The sequence below is a fragment of the Gymnodraco acuticeps genome, unplaced genomic scaffold (assembly GCF_902827175.1).
Source record: "Gymnodraco acuticeps unplaced genomic scaffold, fGymAcu1.1, whole genome shotgun sequence".
NCBI lineage: Eukaryota > Metazoa > Chordata > Actinopteri > Perciformes > Bathydraconidae > Gymnodraco > Gymnodraco acuticeps.
Window position 1 is genome coordinate 1744018 of NW_022990502.1, and position 27570 is coordinate 1771587.

General features: G+C 43.5%; 1 protein-coding gene across 3 annotated transcripts in view; it reads left to right on the plus strand.

Annotated features, from left to right (window-relative positions):
• The window catches only part of kirrel3a (kirre like nephrin family adhesion molecule 3a), a 362627-nt gene that overhangs the window by 157021 nt on the left and 178036 nt on the right, over positions 1-27570 (plus strand). For all 3 annotated transcript variants that reach the window (XM_034226819.1, XM_034226821.1, XM_034226820.1), the window contains exon 2: positions 13709-13858. In XM_034226819.1, the coding sequence (XP_034082710.1) occupies positions 13709-13858 (150 nt within the window). The remainder of the gene's footprint in view (positions 1-13708; positions 13859-27570) is intronic.

Below are 27570 nucleotides of genomic sequence, written 5' to 3' on the forward strand. Positions count from 1 at the left end.
ATGTTGGAGATCATTCATATTTGAAGATAGGGCTCAAGATTTAATATTTATTGGGCACTGTCCCACATGCCCCCCACTACTGGATTAGCTCATGGTCGGTACACAAATGTTGTTACTCTATAACAAACCTTATTGGCTCATCGGGCTGCTCTCATTATGTTCAGCCGCTGTTACCTTCTCTGTTTGGTAATCTTCTTGTAATCTCTTTTCTTTTATTCTTTATGGGCCCAGCATCTCTTGTGAGTTTCACATGTAGTGTTGCTTCAAATCGTATTCACCTCCAATGCGCGAATGAAAAGAAAATCTGATTTTGATTGGTCTGATTGATTGACATCTGACCCAGCTAATGGTAATAGCCCTCTCTTGCTTTCTAGACCACCATTGGATAAAAGCCAAGTTTCGACTTTCTGAGCGACTGTCAATCAAATGGAACATCGACTCAATTTGTGGGACACTGGAAAAATGATAAAATGCTGTGCAGTCCCGCACAAAGGGACACCTGGTCACCCTATCCATCAATCATATTGATACTAACTTGTTTCTAAGGGAATTGGATCCTTTATTTAGTTTTTCAGGATGAAAACACACACAACACACAACGCCTATTGTAATTCCTCTACATTTTCCTCTATTATCTGAATGTGGCAATAATAGTTTAATATTCTGAAAGCCAAAACTTTGTTTTTATTTGAATTCAGAAGAGAAAACCAGCTGTCCCCAACCCTGTCATGTTAAACACATGAGTTATTTCAGGGAGATAATGGAGGGAGTGAGAACGGTGCACCACATATTTCTCTTAATTATGTTTTTATACAACAGTGTTATTTTTTTGAACAGAGATGTTATTTTCTGTTTCCTGCCAAGGGACTGCAGATGTAAATTAGCGTATAGCTAACTCAGCTAATAAGCCTTTCAATGCACCTGTCAAATAAACAAATACATCCCAAAGATAATGATGATGAACACCAATCTTTGCAGCTGCACTATGGTTTACCATTGCATGAAGTGGTTTCTTTGACTAAATCTTATGACTACATAAAGTGTATCACTCTCCTGCTCGTCCTCCTCCCTGTGGTCCCAGACTAATTGCTTTGCCTGCCTTGCCCTGTCTGACAGTCTGAACAACAGCGCTGTTAATGAGACGGGACGCGCTACTTTACTGGTGTCTCAACCCAACCTTAGTCTCATTATGGCAATTACCACCTGCCATGGTTATGTTAGCCAGCTGGCAGTCTCTCCGGGCCCCACGAATCAGCGCGCGAATCAGCGCGCGTTGATCTTCTCACTCCGCCTCGCATGTTTACATCTCATTTCCAGGGATCACTGATGGGGCTGCTGAGGTGCCTCCTGGCAGTGAGACGATCAGACATCGGAGCACCAAAGCCTTTTTTTCTGGTGGTGCAATGTTTTCGGTTCTGTTCCCACTTTTTTGCTCTTTTTCCTTTAGCGCAACCATCTCCTTTCACTGCCTTTAGATTACATGGGAAGCTGCTGTGAGGCTATACAGAATATAGATGCTTTTGAAATGAGTTATCTTTCCAGGCACAGGAGGGTAGTGAGCTTTGTAGAGATGTGGAAAGTTCAACCATTTAGAGCTGCCAAGGCACTCCTCCACTTCCCCTGCAGAAGCTATAGCAAAGGCAGACTTTCCTTCAACAACAAAATACTCAAAAACTAAAGCTTTTAGCTCATGCAAAGGGGCACAGCTAAGCACTTTAAGGCCAGGGAAAGAATCTTTAATACATTTGTACTGCAGGAAGTCTCATGTCCTGACAGCCATTCTCCCACAGTGATAACACTGAACGTGCATGATATTTCGCAAACCATAATAAAAACCTTCTTCATGTTGTGAGAAGCATCTGACAACTACCTTTGTAATAATGTCAACACAAAATGTATTGGGATCAACACAGTAGGTATGCATGCACAAATATTGATTCACAAGGGCTTGGTTTTGCATGAGCTTCAGACCTGCAATGGTTTACAGAGAGGCGAGGCAATTTAAAAGGCTAGAGAGTGGCCTTTGGCAATGCCACAGGCCATATTCCCTTAAGGATAGAAGCAAGAACAGAGGGGCATGCAGAGGAGGAAGATGAGCATGAGGGGAGTAGATACAAAGGAGCTTTTGGGAGAGAAGAAGAGGGAGATGGGCAGAGCTCAGGGATTTTAGGGGTGGGGGTTGTTTACCTGCAGCCTCAACTCTCCACATCCTCATTCGCCCGTTTCCTTCTTTTCAGAAAGTACCGGTGCACCCAAGTTGACAGCTGAGGTCAGACAAAAGACCCAGCAAAAAGCCTTCCAGCATTCTTGCTGTGCGCTGCCCATCAAAAGGCCCAGGAAATAAACACAAACATGAATGAAACACTGGAAACAGAGGTGTTGAAACGGCTGATTCCATTAGCTGCTTGAGCATGGCTCGCAGTAAGGATTTCAACTGCATATCTTAAAAGCATTTCAGAGGAATCGGAACCAAATGTCCCTGAAGTGTGAAGCTGATGGTGCATTGTGTTCACGTCATGTATCTCATTTGAATGAAGTTATGCCACATGACACCCAGAGTTTAATAATGGTGACATTGAATTAGAGTTGGTTTAATACAAGAAAGGCTGAATTATCTCCACCATGCCATTATCTAAGGAAATTAATGAAAACATATCAGGAAATCAAAATGTAAGTTAAATGTCACAAAAGTTGTATTTGAATGCCATCAAGTATTTTTAAAGAACATGATAGAAAGATGATGAGCTGCTTTATACAATTGCCATTGCTAGGATAAATAAATGTGTTCCAAATGTAATTGAATGGATTTTTTTTTAGCAAAGGGGATTATAAATACTTTATTCTTTAAATAATTCATTTTATCACATTAACAGTAAAATCTAAAGGCATTGATTCTCCATAACGACAACAGATTAAACAAAATAAACTACTAAAGATGGGTTGTCAGTTACTTATCGAGGCGAACATGGAGATAATGTGTTAATTGAATATTTCCTCGAATAGATGTGCGTGATAGTTTGAGTTTTGTCAAGGGAGAGATAACATTAGAGCTACATTATGTTTTTAATCATGAAGAACGGAGATTAGCTTTTAGTTCCACCTCTCGGTTTTAACCTCAAAATGTCTCATTCAATTATTTTCAATTCAAATAGATTTGTTAGCATGACCATAATAGGATACACACATTAGCTAAGTTCATAAACATTTTGACCAAATGCAAGAACAACATATTTTCTTTAGAATGAAAACAATACATTTTTGAACATGAACTAGAATAATTCATACTTAACAAAAGAAAAGTTAAGGTGAGTTATTGATTATTGTGCAGGATAATGCTGATAGTCAATTCATTCAATAATAACATCTATAAGAAAATAATAATAAATAGACGTGAGATGTTCATTCATTCATCTTGAGAAGTCTTGAAGCTGTCTTTAAGACTTGCGTTAGCCTTTCTTCTGTTTGGAACTGTATGTCTACTTCAGTCTACTTTCCGCCACTTCCCTTAACTTTGTTAATGCAGAAAGAGTCACTGACAGAAGGTCTGAAGGAGATAGCATCATATCAGCAGAGCAATAACATAAGGCAAAACAGACTGATGTCAACAGCTTTGTCAACTATGTGATCAATATACAGTACAGTATATAGGGGCCTCCATCTGGACCCAAAGAAGAACATGTCCCTCTCTGTTGGAACACAATATGCACTTTTCAGTCCCTGCTAGTGAGCAGGTACTTTCCTGGGAGAAAAAGGTTCCCATTTCTGATTGGCTGGGGAATTGCAAACCATGCCCCGTAAAACCTCCGAAAAGTTCATTGTATTTGCTAGCATTAGCATTATTAGCATTAGCATTAGCCCAGCGCACCAACGGAGAGAGACTAACTTATGGCAACACCAAAAAAAACATGGGAGCGGTGGATATGAGGAGATGTCGGCGTTATGGCGATTTACTCGGAAGGCTCCAACTCCGGGGACTTGCGGGTGGCAGTATACGCCGTGAAGTTGTTTGCGGCCTGCCAGTAAACCCAAAGCAGAAGAAGAAGAAGTGACGTCAGCGGCTTCATTTGCCTAATCCTCCCTCAGGGACTTATTCCGGTGTGAACGCGATCTGCTCTTTAGTTCCAGGAACTAAAGAGTTCCGATGAACTAAGTACTGGGAACTACACTGAACAAAAATATAAATGCAACACTTTTGTTTTTGCTCCCATTTTTCATGAGATGAACTCAAAGATCTAAAACATTTTCTATATACACAAAATAACCATTTCTCTCAAATATTGTTCACAAATCTGAAAAAATCTGTGATAGTGAGCACTTCTCCTTTGCCGAGATAATCCATCCCACCTCACAGGTGTGGCATATCAAGATGCTGATTAGACAGCATGATTGTTGCACAGGTGTGCCTTAGGCTGGCCACAATAAAAGGCCACTCTGAAATGTTCAGTTTTATCACACAGCACAATGCCACAGATGTCGCAAGTTTTGAGGGAGCGTGCAATTGGCATGCTGACAGCAGGAATGTCCACCAGAGCTGTTGCCCGTGAATTGAATTTTCATTTCTCTACCATAAGCCGGCTCCAAAGGCGTTTCAGAGAATTTGGCAGTACATCCAACCGGCCTCACAACCGCAGACCACATGTAACCACACTAGCCCAGGACCTCCACATCCAGCATGTTCACCTCCAAGATCGTCTGAGACCAGCCACTCGGACAGCTGCTGCAACAATCGGTTTGCATAACCAAAGAATTTCTGCACAAACTGTCAGAAACCGTCTCAGGGAAGCTCATCTGCATGCTCGTCGTCCTCATCGGGGTCTCGACCTGACTCCGGTTCGTCGTCGTAACCGACTTGAGTGGGCAAATGCTCCCATTCGATGGCGTCTGGCACGTTGGAGAGGTGTTCTCTTCACGGATGAATCCCGGTTTTCACTGTTCAGGGCAGATGGCAGACAGCGTGTGTGGCGTCGTGTGGGTGAGCGGTTTTCTGATGTCAATGTTGTGAATCGAGTGGCCCGTGGTGGTGGTGGGGTTATGGTATGGGCAGGCGTATGTTATGGACGACGAACACAGGTGCATTTTATTGATGGCATTGTGAATGCACAGAGATACCGTGACGAGATCCTGAGGCCCATTGTTGTGCCATTCATCCACGACCATCACCTCATGTTGCAGCATGATAATGCACGGCCCTATGTTGCAAGGATCTGTACATAATTCCTGGAGGCTGAAAACATCCCAGTTCTTGCATGGCCAGCATACTCACCGGACATGTCACCCATTGAGCATGTTTGGGATGCTCTGGATCGGCATATACGACAGCGTGTTCCAGTTCCTGCCAATATCCAGCAACTTGGCACAGCCATTGAAGAGGAGTGGACCAACATTCCACAGGCCACAATCAACAACCTGATCAACTCTATGCGAAGGAGATGTGTTGCACTGCGTGAGGCAAATGGTGGTCACACCAGATACTGACTGGTTTTCGGACCCCCCCAGACCCCCCCCAATAAAGCAAAACTGCACGTTTCAGAGTGGCCTTTTATTGTGGCCAGCCTAAGGCACACCTGTGCAATAATCATGCTGTCTAATCAGCATCTTGATATGCCACACCTGTGAGGTGGGATGGATTATCTCGGCAAAGGAGAAGTGTTCACTATCACAGATTTTTTCAGATTTGTGAACAATATTTGAGAGAAATGGTTATTTTGTGTAAATAGAAAATGTTTTAGATCTTTGAGTTGATCTCATGAAAAATGGGAGCAAAAACAAAAGTGTTGCGTTTATATTTTTGTTCAGTGTAAGTACGGCAAAGTACTTGGTGTGAACGCGCCTTATGACTTCCATCACAGTTATGACTGACACTTCAAGCCCCTGTTCTTTTCTCCATGCTTTCTTTCTCTTTAACAGCTGGTTTTGCTGTGGTTTCACTGAGTTCATTAGAAACTAATGTTGTTAAGCTAGATACATACAGTGTTCAGTTTTATAACTGTTCTCCCTTAAGGATAAACGTACTACTCAAAGTTTCCTCCCAAGTCCACAGAGTCGTCATTATCTTATTTTTTGTGTTTTGTGTTTTATTTTGAGTTTCGTCATCTGTATCATGTCTGTTTTTACTTCCTGTGTTTTCCCGCCTGTTTACTTGTCTGTCCTGTCCTCCATTAGCCCTGCATCACCTGACCTCCTGTACACCTGCAGTTAACCCTTCACTTATTTTCAGAGTATATTTAAGTGCTGTTTTCTCGTAGTCTCTGTTTGATCCTTGTGTGTGTTAATCTGGAAGTTCTGTTTTGCCTTGCCTTGACCGGATCAAGGCTTGCATCAAAGTTTCTTCTGTTAAGTGCTCCTGTGACCTTCATTTGGGTCCACCCTGCTCCACTTACCCGTACCAAGAACAAATGCAATCCTCAAAAACATTGATTACATTTAGAATTGAAGGTAGGCTTAAAATAAATTCTGTGAAGCACTGTTTTCTGTGAAGAGAGCAAAGTGGTTTCTTTGGAAGAAAAACATGGAAGTGCTCCAGGAAGATGAATAAATAACTAACCTAAAAAACAATTAAATCTAACCTAAATGAGACGTTGGGGAGGCTCTTCTGTCTTTGGTGAACGTCATGTGTTTTGAGAGAATAATAAAAAGCGACTTTACGCACCTACCCCTCACCCATAAAAAACAAACAAAAACGGTTGCCTTAGGCTGTGCTTGAAAGCTCTTTGTTCACACAGAAGAAGGATCAATCCATGAATCAAAGATTTTCTAGATCCATTTTTACCCTCCACCATCTTTGAAGGCGGGGAAGAACATTTATTTTCCAATGCGGGGAACTGAGAAACTCAAGAGATCTGAAAGGAAGGACAATTTTACACATGATGTCTTTGTTTGTAACCCACATTGTTATCTACCAAGGCCTGTGTGCAACATACAGTAGCAAACCATTTAATGTTCTACAGGGGGGACCCAGTGGAGTTCATTACACAGTGTTTTGTGTTTGTAACACACTGTATTTTTAAAGAAGATTAGAGGGACTTTTTTTCTCTCTCAGTTCAGCATGCGAGGCGGCATACGATCAGATTTCATCACACACATTTCACAGCATGTTGGACTGTATGTGTACCATTTAAGTTAACTGTAATGATTGTCCATTATTGTTTGATTTAGTTTCTTCAACTAGATCAACTGTGATTCACATGTCAGAGCAGTGATAACATGGAAGGCAGAAAGGCAAGTCAATATTAACATGTCTTCACTTTGTCACTGTTACAGGGTATATTCTGAGATTGCATGTCATTTAGCTGATGCTTTTATCCAAAGCTACTCACAAACACTTCAATACCATACAACGGTTGCCATTTGGGTTCAAGTATCTTGCATGTTAAGTACAAGTGCTTGGGATTGAACCACTGATCCTCTGATTGGTAGACGCCAATTTTACTCCTGAGCGTTGATAGTAGATGCAGATTTTGTATTTGTTTTGTTTTACTGTTCTGTCTTTACATTTTTCATTTAAGTATTCCATTAATGTATGTTGCATGTTTTTATTTGATTGTATTTACTTGAAATTAAATGTGTTGTTTTTAGGACTTACAAAATCTGTCCAGGGATTTACGGATGAAAAATAGCACATTAATGTGACTGTCATTAATGTGCTTTCCCACACACGCCAACTTTCAAACTTTTGTTGCCGAGGCTGCTATGCATCAGAATCAGAATCAGAATACCGTTATTAGTCCCACAGAGGGGAAAAGTACGTAGTTACAGCAGAAAAAAGAGCCACAGACAGCTTAAAGGTGGGGTAGGTAAGTTTCAGAAACCGGCTCGAGTGCACTAAAATTTGAAAGTACACAGCCGAAAAGAATCCACCCCTTCCTTCAGACTTCCTTACAGAGCACCTCCTCCAACACACATGAACGCGCACATGACGTCAGCAGACTGGTGAAAGTGGCCGCCTGTTGCTGGCGAGTCATTGAAGTACTGCTGCAATGCACGCCTAATGACGGCACGAGATACATTTGTGCGTGCACGAGATGGAAGGCTGACAGACAGGGCGGCAATCCAATCCGTTTAGCCGGCCTGGCTAAACGGATTGGTTGTACTTTTTACAGCTCCACAGCTTCCACAGATGACATTTTTTTATGGATTTTTTGTCAAAGCACTTCAGATATTCATTGCTATCGGGATGTTAAGAGCATTCCATGGAATATAACAAAAAGTGTATCTCGAGCCGGTTTCTGAAACTTACCTACCCCACCTTTAATGTTACATAATGTTATGCATTAAAAAGTACTAAGTTATGATATAATAAAACATATAATAACAAATAAAAAGTTACATCATTTTCAAAATTCACATCTTGTAACAGTTCTATGGATTTAGCAGCCAGGTATATATTACACAGTTATTAACGCTATATAAATATATTGCACAGTTGGTTGGTATTTAACAGCAAGGGGTGTTATAGTCTATGCATGGTGTTAACATGCTTAGCAGGTGTGTTTAACATGTGCTGATTTAGTACAGCAGTGTAGCAGTAGATTCTTCTTGGGACACGATCTGTAAAATATATGGTGCTCCAAGCCCACAGGAAGAGCCAATTCTTCCTGTGCAAAGAGAGAACAGCCAATTAAGCAAATTATCACAGTGGCCAAACGGTGTTACCGCATGTATGTTATAGTCCGTGACATCATTGGGGCCCAAAAAGCCTTTTCCCCTTGATTTGGGTAGACGTCTGTAAATGAAGTATGAACACTCTTATAGCCCTTATTTAACGTATTAGGGTATTAAAGTTGGAATATGCACCTAAAGCTGAATCCAGAGTTATATTTTCTCTCCATTAATTTGACTGAGCTGAAAACAGGAGATCGGATTTACATGGAACACATTGCAACGATAGCTGGTTAAAATTGACAAAGTTTCCCTCAAACAAACACATTTCCCATTCAACATGTGTGTATAATACATTGAGTTGAATGCCGCCGTACAGTAAGCAGAGCTCTGTAACTGTCCTCTACTGTGCTGGAGCTCCTTGCTGAGTCTCTCCACAGAGTTGAAAGGAAGGCGGTCTCTGCTAACCATAATGAGACTTCTCCGCTCTCAGCACTATTTAGCTAAATTGCTAAAGCTGTTTAAGGAACACATGTTCATCTCCCCAGTAGACCTTTCATGGACCACTGTGGCATAAAGCTGCCAAATGCTCCTCATCCCTGTTTCAGTTTTCTGGGCATTAAGGGGCTCTCAAAACCTTAATTGCGTTTCAGTAAATCCACCAAGGAAAGCCTTGATTCCTTCATCAATGGCTGGCAGAAAGCAACATACTAATAGTGTCTGAGGCTTAATTAAGACTTTGAGGTTCAATGTTTTTATTACATTCAGGTATTTTAGCATTTGACTGTATTTAATTATTAGCAGAAACAGATGATCTGTACTTGTTTCTGTGTTAACTCTCTACATCCACATGCCCTTTAACCTTATTCATTTTCACCACATGTACAACTCTCAAAATTACCTTTTAATTACTGCTCTACCCACGACTGACTTTGAAAAACAATTAATTAAGGGTCCCACTCTTTGCACACTTTTGTAAAAAGAACACAGCTGAGAACATCAGGTTACATTTGAGTAATTCTGCATCAAGTGGCTGTCCTGTTTAGGAAATACCATGCTGCAGTAGTTCATTTCTAAATTGCTCACATCTAAACTGTCAACAGTCTCTTCATCAACTATTGGACAAAAACTGTGTAATCGATCTTTGTGCAAAGCACCTATCTGTTGCCTCAAATCAATGTTGAATGGCTGACACCTCCAGGCAAATGGGGGGAGGGGGGGTCAAAATGTCAGCAAAGAAATCTATTTATTTTGATTTGTCTGAGATGGTTGTCCCCCACAGAGAAGCTGGGAGATGTAATGATGAGAAACATTTGTTCCATTCATCCTCCCATTAGTGCCTGCCCTGCTGTGCAAACGTACTGTTGCGAAGCGCAAGACGAGGTTAGATTGTCACATTACAGCGCTCCCATAGAGCTGTACAAACACTGTTTGATAGAAAGAGACACAGACATGCACATATATAGATTCCCCCCCACTGGAATCACCATTGACACTGTTTGCTACTTCCATGCTGATCTCCTGTACCATGTTTGTGTGCCAAACCCCTGTTTAAAATGTCACAGGCTTGATTGTTCAGATACATAGGGTTTGAAAATCAAAGCCCCACACACTGTTAGTCTGATTGTGTTTTTTGGCTCATGGATGGATGTGTGGGGGGCATACAAGTGAATGAATCAACCATCCATGACTCACTGATAACAGAGAAAATACGGCTTCATAGAGCAGCTTTGGTAGTAATTGAGTCTGAAAATCCACTTGAAAAACCGTTGAGTTCTTTAGAAAAGAGGTCCATGTCAATGCCACACCCAACTTATTTGATTTCTGTGTGTTTATTGGTCTTACTGATAAGTTCAATGAACATCATATTTTCAATCACACAATGCTAAAGACAATGACTGTAAGACTATGGATAGTTGCGTTACTTAAATAATTGTTCCCCCACTTTCATTTACATGCATGTGGTAATTATATTAACCTCACACGTGATGTTGTAACATCATACTATCTAATCTATCAGCTTTTATTCAGTGGATGACAACATGTGTTTGGCTATCACCAACTAAGAAAGACAATAAAGTCAAATTAAAGGAATAAGATGAATTATTAATATAACTACAAAACATTTAGAAGCCCAGCGATTCCTCACTCAATACTCTTATCCTGGCTCTTGCTCCTCTTGTTGCCCTTTTGAAGACCCCTTCTCTGCTGCTGCCCTGACCCGTTCTCCATGCAGGCAGCCGAGCTCAATTCTGGGCCCGCTCAGAACTCCCCTCAATCCCTGAGCTGTGCCAAACATGCTAATGGCTGGCATCCAACCAACTTTCAATTTTGAACTCAACAAGATCCGGTAGAAGCTGCCACTGCTCCTTCACCCTGGCCAATTGGGGTGAGCGGAGATCCTGCTGCTTGCTGAGAGGGAAAGATGGACAGATCGGCTCAAACCGGGCCACCATGTTGGACCAAGCCAACCCCAGAATGTCTGAAAAATGCCCTAATACAAATCTAATTGTACGCATCATTCTATATGTTCTACCTCGAGCACTGATGGCAGACACAGCTAACTGAACCCTGTTAGCATCGCAGAAGTCTCTTTTTCATTTTCATGGCAGCGCTGCAGATCCTGTTGTTAAAGGTTTGGGCAATGTGGACCGCACTGCTTGCAATGTGTAAGCAACATGTGAGAATCCTCCAAGAATCATGCACAAGTCTTCAGTCAGTGGGATCACTGTTGGATCGTATAAGACATGACTTCCTTAAAGCAGGAACAGCTGTTTGGCCTTCTTGGCTGCAACAGGGTTGGGATCTCAGGATTAAACAGGGATATTGAAGGTGAAACATTTAAAACAGCCACTTGATAAGGTTGTTCCTATAGAAGTGATAATGGAATGTATTATCATAATTAGAAGAGCAAATGATTAGTAAAATGTGTCAATTGCATCAGTATTTGCCTCTGACCTCACAATAGTTGATGTCCCCTTGCTCTTATTTAGTTTTGAAACATTCTGACATTCTTCGTGTGCAGAATCCTCTCTTAGAAATGATCAAGCTCGCCAGGAGAAGAATAATAATTGATATTGCATACGTTTTTCATTACACAAAGGTCATTGTACCTTTAATGTACTCCTTGTAATTTACTTATTTAATTGTTTAGCTGTTTTGGTTTCTTTTAAAGGTGACCTATCATGCTATATTTGAACAATATATTGTAGGGCCATACCTATATAAAGTATATAAATATAGTTTTTTTTTCAAAATACCAAACAGATCCTGCATTTTAGCCATGCCTCATTTCGCTCTATTTGCTGTTCTCCAGCCCTGTTTTTTGCAGGGGGCTGATTCTGTGAGCTGCAGCTGACCACGCCCCCCTGCAGGAGAGGGGAGAGTGCTTTGAGATCAGCTGCTCGGCTGCAGCGGGGAGAAGAGGGGGAGAAAAAGAGATCTCCGTCCTCCATGTTTTATTCTTATATGATTATATAGAGTCATTATTCATTTGTTTTAAAGCTCAATAAATAACAAAGAAGACCTTTGACCGGCACTTTTCTAATTTTGTCCGGAAGATTTAAACTTTAACGGACATGTTGACAGGCGAAAAAAAATCTAACTGAAACTCTGCTGCACGGTCCCCTCGTTCCTTGGAAGAGGCGGAGAGGTGGGAGTTTGTCATCTGCTGGTGGACTACCGGAGAGAATTACAGCGAGGGAGGGATTGCAATGAATAACAGCAGCGGGAGCAAACGCTTGCCTCGGTGAGGGAGAAAAAGAGCCACAGTGGAGAATAAACAGAAGGGCAACCATGGCAACCATGCAAGGGAAGTCTTCTTCGCTGCTTTTGTGGCAGACTACAGCGCCACTTACAGGCCTGGCATATGTACTACAGCGTCTCCAGCGCTTTCGAGCGGCAATGGCCGGCCGTGGCCCAACCTCTCATTCCCCTGATAGGTGGAGAATTGACCACTAAGCGGAGCACCACTTATGTGACGTAGAAAATAATTCAAATCTGTATCAGTCTGTATCAGATCCGTTGCAGCCCCGTTTTTAGAGATTTGGGTATGGAGGAAAAGAGAGAGGGTTGTGTTTTCTGACACTTGGTGAGTTCCCTGGAACACCGGGGACACATATTCATGTATAAAAGATGTACAAAAGTGCATTTTGCATGATAGGTCCCCTTTAAGACAGCAGAAAGGCACTGGTTTGACTGTCAGTCCACCACGTTGGTCTACATCTATTGAGTATATAGTCATGGAATCTTTGCAAGGTGCTAAAAGGATGAATTCTTATGCATTTGTGGTATCCACTTGTGAACGGAAATACTTTTCAGTTTGGTGATAACATTCATTATCTTGGTGATATGCCAACTTTCTATCTAGCAAACCCTCATCAGGTGATCCTTTCAATCTGACTACTACTTTGTTTAATCTATCAGTTTGGTAGATCTATCATTTGAGCCTCGCAGAGCCTTTTCATGGCTGAAGACTCTTGCCTTGCCTTGGTATTGGAATGTACATGTTAAATATGAAAGGAGAAGCCTGGAGATTAAAATCAAAGAAAACTGCGGGAAATATTTGATAAAAACAAATATTGTAAAAAAATATCGCAATTTCAGGGCTAACGATATCTTGTAGCTGCAGGCAATTTACTGACCTAACATATGGCCAGCGGGGGGCCTTTCAACATGCCTCTGAAACTGGGTTATGAGTTGTTAATAACACTCCCATGTCCCAACAAAACTTCTGTTACACCTGCTTTTACACATGAAGTGTTGATTTATGTGCTGCACGGGGATGACAGATCAGCAAGTTATACAAAATACAGTAATATTTTACCACTTAAGGATACAAAACAATTGATTTGCTCCAATTTCAGTTGCAGCTCTCTGTGGTCTAATTTGCATGCTTTATTTGAAAGTATTGCTTCATAACAGTAGAATCGTTCCATCTGAAATTAGATTGTTTTTGGTCATTTTCATATATGTTTTTATTACATTTCTCCACATTTGAGTTTGCTAATGTTGTGTTGGCTTCACCACTTGCTAGCTAATTTGCAATGTGTGTCATTTGGTGTTTATTGTATATGTTTGACTAATGGGTTTACTGTTTTTGCATTTCCAGGGAGCTCTGCGGTGTTCACCCAACAACCCACAGACCTGGTTGTGGTGGCGGGACACCCGGTGACCCTGCCCTGCACCATCCCCGGGTACCACGGCATGGTGCTGTGGCTGCGGGATGGCATGGCCCTGGGAGTTAACAGGGATATTTCAGGTAATATCTCCTTTATTGAGTTGTCTGATCTCATCAGCTGATATAAATGCTATAAAGGATTCTACATTAGTCAAGCATGATAGTGTAATAACATGTCATAAATGTACCATTACACCACGATTTAAAGGGGACGTATTGTGAAAAAACGCATTTACTCAGTGCATATACTTTTGTTTATGGAGCCTGCAAACTGTGAAATAAGATGACCCAATTACAGATTATACTATCTAAGAATATCCACCCATGGCTTGAGAAGTACGTTAGCAAAAGTGCTCCGTTGTTCTTCTTGCAAGCCAATCAGATTAAACTGGGCTTATTCAGGAGGGGTCGAAAACCAAACTGCATTGGGTGGAGTAGAGTGAAACCTTTATCTAAATGTTTGGTGATTAGTTTTGACACCCATTTCTCAGCTATCTTAGAGACACAGGGGAGGATGCTGATTGGTCTGTAGTTTGAAACCGATTACATAAATATTTTCAGGTAACTGTAACTCAAAATCCCCAAGTTAACATTTTTCAGTATACATTATTAAGCACTGACAATTTAAATGCAAATCACTGTTTTATTACGTGACAATAAACCATTTACCAAATAATATATATATATATTTTTTACACATCTACTCCTTCAAGTTTCAGCTCAACACAACTTCAAAAGTCCAATAACAAAACTTTCAAAAATGCTTTGTTGTAAAATAAAAATACATACAATGCTCTGTAATGACTGTTAAAGTGCAACTTTGTTGTTCATAGAGTGAGATTAATACACTGCCAAAAGGTCATTTTTAAAGCTCAACCCCCTGGGCCTCAAGTTCCCCTCATCCAGGCCCATCAAGACTTTCTGGGTAAAGTCAAAGGTGTTGGCCAAGTCTTTTGGGTAACTCCGATGCAGGGTAAAGATCAGTGCAAAAAGCAGTACAAATGCATAAGCCAATGTTGGGAGTTCGATAACTCTGTTACCCTGAAGCACAACAGCGATCCTCCCTGGGCAGAAGAGCGTGGTTTTTGTTGAATTGGCACTGATCAAGGGAAGTCCATCTGCTATGTCAGGGAGGCCTGTGGTGCAGTGGGTTGTGGGTTGTGAGTTGGTATTCGGATCAGGAGGTCACAGGTTCAAACCCCACTGCAGTCAGCATGTCGTTGTGTCCCTGAGACACTTCACCCCAAATTGCTCCTGTGGGGATTGCCCACAGTATTGAGTATGTAAGTCGCTTTGGATAAAAGCGTCTAACAAGTGACATGTAATGTCATCCATATCTGGACCATCAGACTGCTCCACCTGATGACAAGAACAGAGAAATGTTATCCATTACCCCAAATTGCCTTAGCTATCTCAGCAATCTGTTTGCTGAAAAATACACAGTGACATATCACATGAAATAACCCAATGTTTTGTGCATAATGTGGTTTTAAATAAATGCCTATTGCACTTTGTTACAGCACCAGAAACTTGAGCCTCCAAAATAACCAATCAGTTGACATACATTTCATTTATTATAATCTACAAAAAAGAAGAAAAAAACTGAACATTATAACCTTCATAAGGGTAGGATTTATTGCATCACTGTATTCGACTTTGTTACTATTAGCTAGTTGTACCTAATAAACTGTCAACTGAATATATATTTACGGTATAATTTCCCCCTACTATACATTAAAAATAATAATATGGGGACCTCATGAAAGACGATACAAGAAGTGAGGATACCCGGCCCGGAGGAAGCCCGGGGTCCCCTTCTGGAGCCAGGCCCAGAAGGAGGACTCGTCGGCGAGCGTCTGGTGGCCAGGCTTGCCACGGAGCCCGGCCGGGCCCAGCCCGAAAAGGCAACGTGGGCAACACCTCCGCTTCTCCGTCCCGCGGGCCCACCACCTACGGGAAACATCAATGGGGTCGGGTGCGCTGCCAGAAGGGTGGCAGTGAAAGCGGAGGGTCTCGACGGACCAGACCCGGGCGACAGAAGCTGGCTTTGGGGACGTGGAACGTCACCTCTCTGGGGGGGAAGGAGCCGGAGCTTGTGCGGGAGGTGGAGCGTTACCAGTTGGATCTGGTTGGGCTCACCTCTACGCACAGCGTCGGCTCTGGAACCTTACTTCTGGATAGGGGTTGGACTCTATTCTTCTCCGGAGTTGCTCAAGGTGTGAGGCGCCGGGCGGGTGTGGGGATACTCACAAGTCCCCGGTTAGGTGCTTCTTTGTTGGAGTTTACCCCAGTGGACGAGAGGGTCGCCTCCCTACGCCTGCGGGTTATGGGGGGGAAAACTCTGACTGTTGTGTGTGCTTATGCACCCAACAGCAGTTCAGAGTATACGGCCTTCTTGGAGACCCTGGAAAGAGTCCTGTATGGGGCTCCTGAAGGGGACTCTTTAATCTTGCTGGGAGACTTCAACGCACATGTGGGCAATGATGGAGACACTTGGAGGGGCGTGATTGGGAGGAACGGCCCCCCCTGATCTGAACCGGAGTGGTGGTTTGTTACTGGACTTCTGTGCTAGTCATGGATTGGCCATAACAAACACCATGTTCGAACATAAGGATGCTCATAAGTGTACGTGGTACCAGAGCACCCTAGGCAGAAGGTCCATGATCGATTTCGTTATCGTATCATCGGACCTGAGGCCGTATGTTTTGGACACTCGGGTAAAGAGAGGGGCGGAGTTGTCAACTGATCACCATCTGGTGGTGAGTTGGGTCGAGTGGCGGGGGAAGCCTCTGGATAGACCTGGTAAGCCCAAACGTGTAGTTCGGGTGAACTGGGAACGTCTGGAGGAGGCCCCAAGTTCAGGAGGCCTTCAACTCACACCTCCGGCGGAGCTTTTCGGGCATTCCTGTGGAGGTTGGGGACATTGAACCAGAGTGGTCGGTGTTCAAAGCCTCTATTGCCGAAGCCGCGGCGGGGAGCTGTGGTCTCAAGGTCCTAGGTGCCTCAAGGGGCGGTAACCCTCGAACCTCCTGGTGGACACCGGTGGTCAGGGAAGCCGTCCGACTGAAGAAGGAGGCCTTCAGGGATTTGTTATCCCGGGGGACTCCCGAGGCAGTTGCAAGGTACCGACAGGCCCGAAGGGCAGCAGCCTCATCCGTGGCCGAGGCAAAGCAGCGGGTGTGGGAGAAGTTCGGAGAAGACATGGAGAAGGACTTTCGGGCGGCACCAAAGTTGTTCTGGAAAACTGTCCGACACCTCAGGAGGGGGAAGCAGGGAACCATCCAAGCTGTGTACAGTAAGGATGGAACGTTGTTGACCTCAACTGATGGAGTGTTAGGGCGTTGGAAGGAACACTTTGAGGAACTCCTGAACCCGACAACTCCACCCTCTATGTTAGAGGCAGAGCTGGAGTATGACGGGGGATCAACACCAATCTCCCGGGGGGAGGTCACTGAGGTCGTCAAACAACTCCACAGTGGCAAAGCCCCGGGGGTGGATGAGATCCGCCCGGAAATGCTGAAGGCTCTGGGTGTTGAGGGACTGTCATGGTTGACACGTCTCATCAACGTTGCGTGGAAGTCGGAAACAGTACCGAAGGAGTGGCAGACCGGGGTGGTGGTTCCCCTATTTAAAAGGGGGATCAGAGGGTGTGTGCCAATTACAGAGGCATCACACTACTCAGCCTCCCCGGGAAAGTTTACTCTAAGGTACTCGAAAGGAGGGTCAGGCCGATTGTCGAACCTCAGATTGAGGAGGAACAATGCGGATTCCGTCCTGGTCGTGGAACGACGGATCAGCTTTTTTACTCTCGCAAGGATCCTGGAGGGGGCCTGGGAGTACGCTTATCCGGTCTACATGTGTTTTGTAGACTTGGAGAAGGCGTATGACCGAGTTCCCAGGGAGTTACTGTGGGAGGTGCTGCGGGAGTATGGGGTGAGGGGGTCTCTACTCAGGGCCATCCAATCTCTGTACTCCCAAAGCGAGAGCTGTGTCCGGGTCCTCGGCAGTAAGTCGGACCCATTTCCGGTGAGGGTTGGCCTCCGCCAGGGCTGCGCTTTGTCACCAATCCTGTTTGTAATATACATGGATCGGATTTCGAGGCGTAGTCATGGGGGAGGGGGTCTGCAGTTCGGTGGACTAAGGATTGCACCACTGCTTTTTGCAGATGATGTGGTTCTAATGGCTTCATCGGTCTGCGACCTTCAGCACTCACTGGATCGGTTCGCAACCGAGTGTGAAGCGGCTGGGATGAGGATCAGCACCTCCAAATCTGAGGCCATGGTTCTCAGCAGGAAACCGATGGACTGTCCACTCCAGGTAGGGAATGAGTCCTTACCCCAAGTGAAGGAGTTCAAGTATCTCAGGGTCTTGTTCTCGAGTGAGGGAACAATGGAGCGTGAGATGGGCCGGAGAATCGGAGCAGCGGGAGCGGTACTGCAGTCGCTTTACCGCACCGTTGTGATGAAAAGGGAGCTGAGCCAGAAAGCAAAGCTCTCGGTCTTCCGGGCCATTTTCGTTCCTACCCTCACCTATGGTCATGAAGGATGGGTCATGACCGAAAGAACGAGATCGCGGATACAAGCGGCCGAGATGGGTTTTCTCCGCAGGGGTGGCTGGCGTCTCCCTTAGGGATAAGGTGAGAAGTTCGGTCATCAGGGAGGGACTCGGAGTTGAGCCGCTCCTCCTTCGCGTCGAAAGGAGCCAGTTGAGGTGGTTCGGGCACCTAGTTAGGATGCCACCTGGGCGCCTCCCTAGGGAGGTGTTCCAGGCACGTCCAGCTGGGAAGAGACCAAGGGGTAGACCTAGGACCAGGTGGAGGGATTATATCTCTTCGCTGGCCTGGGAGCGCCTTGGGATCCCCCAGTCAGAGCTGGTTGATGTCGCCAGGGAAAATAAAGTTTGGGGCTCTCTGCTGGAACTGCTACCCCCCGCGACCCGACCACGGATAAGCGGGAGAAGATGGATGGATGGAATATGGGGAACACTAGGGATTATTTTGTATTGAACACTGATGCTGCAGGAAAGAAAGCCCTCTCTTGATTGTGTATTTTATTAAATCACGTGAGCCCATTTTTCACACTGAAACCCAAAGAGCTTAATTTCAAAGAAATCCTAAAGTAGAATATATATATATATATTCAACACTTCTGAAGTATTGAAGTAAGGGAGATTATATTCAACATATCCATTGTGTACCTTACAATAATTACAATTCTTATGGCAATATTTAAATATTGGAACCTGAATGGGATGTGAGCAACACAAGAGATAATGTTTTATTAATAACACCTCAGTGACAGAATCAAGCTTTGATGACACCAGGACCGTTCAAACTTTTTCAAACTAAATCTATCATTTATTGTAATTTTTTCATTATAAAGATTCAAATAATTGTCTTCCAGCGATAGAGCTCCTGAAACGATCCAGTGAGTGCTGAAGGTCGCAGACCGATGAAGCCAATAGAACCACATCATCTGCAAAAAGCAGTGGTGCAATCCTTAGTCCACCAAACTGCAGACCCCCTCCCCCACGACTACGCCTCGAAATCCTATCCGATATATATATCCTATACAGGATGACAAAGCGCAGCCCTGGCGGAGGCCAACCCTCACCGGAAATGGGTCTGACTTACTGCCGAGGTACCGGACACAGCTCTCGCTTTGGGAGTACAGAGATTGGATGGCCCTGAGTAGAGACCCCCTCACCCCATACGCAGCACCTCCCACTGTAACTCCCTGGGAACCCGGTCATACGCCTTCTCCAAATCTACAAAACACATGTAGACCGGATACGCGTACTCCCATCCTTGCGAGAGTAAAAAGCTGATCCGTCGTTCCACGACCAGGACGGAATCTGCATTGTTCCTCCTCAATCTGAGGTTCGACAATCGGCCTGAAACTCCTTTCGAGTACCTTAGAGTAAACTTTCCCGGGGAGGCTGAGTAGTGTGATGCCTCTATAATTGGCACACACCCTCTGATCCCCCTTTTTGAAAAGGGGTACTGTTCGGTACTGCTTCCATGCAACGTTGATGAGACGTGTCAACATGACAGTCCCTCAACACCCAGAGCCTTCAGCATTTCCGGGCGGATCTCATCCACCCCCGGGGCTTTGCCACTGTGGAGTTGTTTGACTAACTCAGTGACCTCCCCCCAGGAGATTGGTGTTGATCCCCCGTCATACTCCAGCTCTGCCTCTACCATAGAGGGCGGAGTTGTCGGGTTCAGGAGTTCCTCAAAGTGTTCCTTCCAACGCCCTAACACTCCATCAGTTGAGGTCAACAACGTCACATCCTTACTGTACACAGCTTGGATGGTTCCCTGCTTCCCGCTCCTGAGGTGTCGGACAGTTTTCCAGAACAACTTTGGTGCCGCCCGAAAGTCCTTTTCCATGTCTTCTCCGAACTTCTCCCACACCCGCTGCTTTGCCTCGGCCACGGCTGAGGCTGCTGCCCTTCGGGCCTGTCGGTACCTTGCAACTGCCTCGGGAGTGGATAACAAATCCCTGAAAGCCTCCTTCTTCAGTTGGACGGCTTCCCTGACCACCGGTGTCCACCAGGAGGTTCGAGGGTTACCGCCCTTGAGGCACCTAAGACCAGTGTTGTAGTCAAGTCACCAATTCACGAGTCCAAGTCACTCACGAGTCACCGCTCTTCGAGTCCAAGTCCGAGTCACCAAGGGAGAATCGTAGTCGAGTCCGAGTCCAAGTCCGAGTCACCCAAGGAGTGTCCGAGTCCGAGTCATCATGACCTATGTTCAAGTCCGAGTCCAAGTCCGAGTCACCTAAGAAGAGTCCAAGTCAAGTCCGAGTCACAAGTCTCCATGTATTAACCTTCGTGGATATATGTGTTGAAATGTAGCTGCTCCTCTACATTGCTTTTATCCTGTCATGTTATACTAATCTGTCTATTGAACTGCTGTGAAGCGAGTTTGGCTACAATTCTTGTAATAGGTGCTATACAAATATAAAGCTTAATACTAATATTAATATTATTATTATTATTATTGTAAATGACCTATAATATGTCTAACTATATTTAAAATGAATTACCTTTTAGAGAAGTGATTATATTTGTATGCCAATATTTTCCTTTGGTAAAGTTTTCGTTTTGCAGTTTTATTTTGATAGTAATAAGATCGGAACTCTTATTTTTGAAGGAACTTGTACCGGTTAAATCGGTTTACTGATAAAAATGTAGCCCCAGAAAGCACATGGCTACTTAGCATACAAAATGACATCATTCTGCATGTTAAGTAGCCATGTGCTTTTCGTGTTATGGCTGAATCTTTATTTATTTATTAGATCACGTTACTCTGATGATAGTGTTCAAGACAGTCTATGTCTGAACTCGATCCTTAGAGTAATGTGTTACGGAGCCTTCTCTTCAATCTTGTTTCCACATAACGAGCATTTTTCGCTGCTCTTTTCCAATGTGGAAGCAGAATGTGTGAAAGCATACAGCACGATGTGGGGGGTGTCTCTAGACATCTCTAGACTGGAATAACGGGGCCCAGTACGTGAACTCACCTCACAGGTGCACATGCCAGGATAGAGGACATCAGACTCCAAAGAAAACTTGCTCGAGTCCAAGTCCAAGTCGGAGCGTCAATGTACAAGTCGAGTCCGAGTCATCGTGGGGGGAAAAATTCACGAGTCCGAGTCCAAGTCAGCGTATGCGAGAATTCACCAGTCGAAGTCCGACTCGTGTCAATCAGTGCCTGAGTCGAGTCACGAGTCCCGAAAATCGGCACTCGAGTCCGACTCGAGTCCAAGTCCATCTCTGCCTAAGATCTTGAGACCACAGCTCCCCGCCGCGGCTTCAGCAATAGAGGCTTTGAACACCGCCCACTCTGGTTCAATGTCCCCAGCCTCCACAGGGATGTGGAGGCCGCCGGAGGTGTGAGTTGAAGGCCTCCTGAACTTGGGCCACCTCCAGACGTTCCCAGTTCACCCGCACTACACGTTTGGGCTTACCAGGTCTATCCAGAGGCTTCCCCCGCCACTCGACCCAACTCACCACCAGATGGTGATCAGTTGACAGCTCCGCCCCTCTTTTTAGCCGAGTGTCCAAAACATACGGCCTCAGGTCCGATGATACGATAACGAAATCGATCATGGACCTTCTGCCTAGGGTGCTCTGGTACCACGTACACTTATGAGCATCCTTATGTTCGAACATGGTGTTTGTTATGGCCAATCCATGACTAGCACAGAAGTACAGTAACAAACCACCACTCCGGTTCAGATCAGGTGGGCCGTTCCTCCCAATCACGCCCCTCCAAGTGTCTCCATCATTGCCCACATGTGCGTTAAAGTCTCCCAGCAAGATTAAAGAGTCCCCTTCAGGAGCCCCATACAGGACTCTTTCCAGGGTCTCCAAGAAGGCTGAATACTCTGAACTGCTGTTTGGTGCATAAGCACACACAACAGTCAGAGTTCCCCCCCCCCCCCCCCCCCCCCATAACCCTGGGCCTGGCTCCAGAAGGGGACCCTTCCTCCGGGCCGGGTATCCTCACTTCTTAGTTCTTCTTTCATGAGGTCTTCAAACTAGTCTTAGTCTGGCCCCTTGCCTGAGACAAATTTGCCATGGGAGACCCTACCAGGAACACAATGTTCCAGACAACACAGCCCCCAGGTTAATCAGGGCACACAAACCTCTCCACCACAGTAAGGTGCTGGTTCTTCAGAGAGTTAAAACAATCCATTTTCTTTCAGAAGCTTGTAATGTTCGGTCGTACAGTGCATTGTACGTGATAGGCTAAGGGGCGGGACATCTCTAAGCGGTTCACCGATCACAACAGAGCTGGCCAGCTAACCAATCAGAGCAGACTGGGCAGCACAGGCAGTATGAGAAAAATAAAGAGCTTTTTGAACATTAAAGCATGGAGACATGTCACAGTATGGACACTAAAATACAAATATGAACCTGAAAATAAGCAGAATATATAATCTTTAAGAAAATGTTATAGTCTCAAAGTAACAAAAACTCATTATTTCTTCAATCTTTAGTTACTCCATGTCTACTTGCCAATTGACTACAAGTTTTTGTTTCACAATGTACATTTATACTTTCTATTGTATAAATCACTGTGAGGAAATAATAGCATTTGTTAAGTTAACATTTGGCTGTTACTAAGGATACATACATTTTATTACAAGCTTTTGTCCTATTTCCATTGCTTTGACCTACGTTTCTACTGTTTAAATGTATTTCTGAGTTCTGGTTGCATGGCGACATCACTCAAACAGGGAGAAGAACACACGCTTTATGAAGTAAATATAACTTGCACTGTTGTAAAATAGTTGTTAGCTTGTTGGAACACACAGGAAATGTTATCAAGGCTCAGGTAAGGTAAAATCGACATATCTATTATATGAACATAACTTATAAAGTAAGAGAGAATGGTTGCTTGAGACAACCAGTTCAAGGAGGATTGCACAGTCAGTATCATTACTGTACACCCTACACAGATAGATAAATTAATCATATTTCCCAAAAAATAACTGAAAGAAATAACTCATAACCAAGCTTGTGTCAACAGAACGGAGAAATACACATCTAGAAGGCTCACATATATAACCCATAACTACAGTGGTATGCCCGGCTCACTGCAGTGCAGACTTTCTCACCAGTAATCCTCTTAAAAGAGACCATAAACTGCTGTGCCCCAGGTAAGATGAGCTCTTGGACCTTAGGGGGGCTGGACACTGCAGCTAACACAATTCACTGTTATTGCCTCCACTAAGTGCTGATGAAATAAGAGTTTTCTTTTATGAGGAGTAGCCCATGAAATAAACTGTTGAGCTTCCCCCTCAGGCACCCTGTTCTATCCAGAGTGTAGAGTGTACGCCGGACACTGAGAGAAGCTACTCGGGTAATGAAATGAGGGTGACGCAAATCTCATAATTCTAAACTAGGGCAAATGTAAGCAGATTCAAACACTTTAGAGACTGATGTAGGATTAGGTTGACAGCACACTTTTATAGTTAAAATGTAACAGGCAAATAGAGAGAGCTTAAAGGTCCATGACATGGCCATTTCTACTGATCATAATTCCATTGTTGAGGTCTAGATTTACATTGTGCAATTTTCCAAACTCACATTGGTTTTCTCATACAGCATCTCTGTAAAGTATGTGTATTCACTGAATTTCACTCTCTGTCCTAAACGCCTTGTTGGAGCTCCTGCCCCCCCTCCCTGTGTGCTCTGATTGGTTAGCTCGCTGCTGCGAGGAGCTGACAGTGTGATCTGGCTTACTGGTGTGGTTTCCTGCTTGCTGCAGACAGCGACACATCGCGAATGGACGCGGGAAGGGGGGCTGCTGAGGGGGCTGCAGCAGCGGCCCCACTAGCATGCAGAAAAAGCTACATAACACACAAGGGGATGGGTAATAACCGGAAAAGCATGACATGGGACCTTTGAACTTCCTCTGTGGAGGAAGTGCCATTTTAAGTGAAGGATTTTAATGTGCAGTGATTATACACTGAGATTACAAAGAGTGCAAAGAGTGGTGCCCACATGACCAGGAAGGTAGCATCACAAGGGAATGGAATGGAATATCAACATTGGATTTTGGAATATTGCAGAAAATGTGTCAAACACATGTTTATGATGTCTACATGTGTTGTTCAGCAGGATAATCTACACATATTAACACTAATGTTATGAATTGTGTGCCTTAAATGTAGTCCACAGAAGTAAAAAGCTAACCATATGCTAAAAACAAACATGTCTGCGCAACACTAACGCCAATGCTAAAGGCGGCTAATGTTTAGCGTGATGCCGCTTAGTCTCAGGAAAGGTTTCCTATCATGCAAAATGCACTTTTCTTTTTAACAAAATGTTTATTCAACCACATGCAGATCAATTTTACATTGTTGAAATAAAAAAACAAACAGAAAAACAAACAATTACTTACAGTTCAGCAAACAGAGAATTATACATCATGGTATCCTAAAAGTTACATCCAAACAAAGAGGAATGAGAGAATATTGAATCGGCAACACACAAATAAATAAAAATACACAAGAATTAGTTTTGTTCAAGTCCACCCTTATATCTTTACAGCACCTTTTCACAATTGTAGCCCAAAATGATCGATTACAGGAGTCCATCTATTTACAAACACATCCGACTTCATCTGGAGTCTTGCTGTTATTTTTTCCATTGAGAACACCATCAGTAGCCTGTCTCGCCACTGACGTAGGGTGGGTGGCAGTGGTTTAAGCCAAGATATCGTTATCATCTTTCTTGCAACCAAGAGAAGGATATGCAGCAAATAACCCTTTGTCTTATCCATAGCCCCTTCTGGGATTACTCCTAAAATATAATATCGTGGGTCTAATGGTAAATTAATATTCAAGATGGCCAATATTTCTGTACGAATCCCTTCCCAGAATGACTTCAGCTTCGGGCAGTCCCAAAAAATGTGAGTGTGATCTCCAATCTGTTTACAGTCCCTCCAACACACATTTGTTAACGCTCTGTTATATTTTGAAACAATAAGAGGAGTCCTAAAATATCTCATTTATATTTTCCAATTAAATTCTTTCCATGAAGGGCTATTTGTTATTTTATGTCCCCTTTCACACCCATCTTCCCACGAGTCGTCATCAATAATAACATTCATCTCCATCTCCCATTTTTCCTTAATATCCAAAGTATTCCCTGACATGTGTCCTTGCAGACATTTGTATATTTGTGATACCATTTTTGTGACACTCTTTTCTTTCATAATCCTTATTAGTAACAATTCTATGGAAGTGGGTGTTCGCTTAAGTGTGTTCCATTCTCTGTGTGACATTAAATCATTTCTCAATTGCAAGTATCTATAGAAATCATTAGAACCTAAGCCAAATGTATCTAGTAATTGTTTAAATGAACAAAAAATGTCACCCTCAAACATTTGGTCTATTATAATAAGTCCTTTCCGCGCCCAATTCCTGAATCCTGTATCCAGTTTACTGGGCCTAAAGTCCCCATTCTTTGCAATCTCCATCACCCAAATGTTAGCGGTGCTTCCACTATTTTTTCCCCACTATTGACCTTACTTTCTGGGTGCACTTCATCCATTCATTCTCCATGAATGAATGGATGAAGTTTCCTCCAGCTCTTTTGCCCCAGAAATGGCAGCATCTCAAGAGGCACTAATGGGCATGATTCCTTCTCTAATTCCAACCAAGTCGTCTCCCCATTTTGTGTAAGCCATTCAACCATACCACACAGTTGTGCTGCCCAGTAGTACAACTTCAAATTGGGAAGGTTGAGGCCTCCTTCATTCTTTGAATATGTTAACAGCTTCAATATAATCCTAGGCTTCTTCTTTTGCCATATAAATGTGGGAAACAACTTGTCTATCATTTTAAAGACCAAGACTGGAACATAGAGGGGGAGAGACTGAAATATATATAATAATCTGGGAAGTATATTCATTCTTACAGTGTCAATTCTACCAAATAATGAAGCCAATCTAGCCATATCTTATTTTATTTCCGCCATTAATCTACCATAATTTGCCTTGTATAACTGTGAAGGTTTTGGAGTGATAATGATTCCCAGATACCTGAAGCCTTGTGCTGACCATTTAAATGAAACCTCCTTGTCTAATTGAGATGGCCAATCACCCACTAACATCATAGCCTCCGATTTGGATTCATTAACTTTATACCCTGACACTTCACCAAACTCATCCAGGCAACTCCATAAAGTTGGAATTGAGGTTAGAGGATCACTAATATATAATATCACATCGTCCGCGTACAACGATAGTTTGTGTGTTCCTTCCCCCTCTGATATTCCATGGATTCTAGGGTTCTCCCTTATCATTTCTGCTAGTGGCTCTATACTAATCGCAAATAGCAGTGGGGAGAGGGGCGATCCTTGTCTGGTCCCTCTGTATAATTTTAATTGTTCAGATGTGTAGCCATTAACCCTTGACACCTTGAACTCTAACCCATTTAATCACATCTGAATGAAATCCCATCTTCTCTAGTGTATATTCCAAATATAGCCATTCTATCCTGTCAAATGCTTTCTCAGCATCTAAGCTGAGAAGCATTGAAGACCGCTTACTTTTCCGTGCCATTGACATTATATTTAGGGTTCGTCTAATGTTATTCTTTCCCTGTCTTCCAGGTATGAATCCTGTCTGATCTGGATTAATACATTTAGTAATATATTTCTGGATTCTTTGAGCTATTATTGTACTCAACATTTTTCCGTCATTGCATAGCAAACGTAGAGGTCTGAACAACGCACAATTTGTAGGGTCTTTCCCCTCCTTGGGAATCACAGATATTATTGCTTCAGACCATGTTTTGGGAGGTTGGTTCTCCTTAAGAGCATAATGAAATACTCTTTGCAAAAGTAATGTGATCTCCTCCTTAAAACATTTGTAAAACTCCCCCGGGTACCCGTCTATCCCTGGTGATTTATTGTTTTTCAACTTCTTTATAACGTCTTCAATTTCCTCCTTTGTGATTGGTTCCACCATTGTTTTTGACTCTTGTTCACTTCATTTAGGTAAATTCAATCCACCAAGGAAGGTTCTAATTTGTCCCGCTTTATCCTCTACCACTGGCGAGTCATAGAGTGCTTTATAATAAACAGAAAACGCTTCCGCTACTTCTTTAGGGTGAGTCACCATTTTTTTCTTGGAGGGACTCATAATCTTCGGAACTATCCTGGTTGCTTGTGTTTTACGTAAATGAAATGCTAATAGCCGACTCGCTCTGTTTCCTGATTCATAATATCTCTGATTAGCAAATCATAAAGCACCTTCGGCTTTATATGTC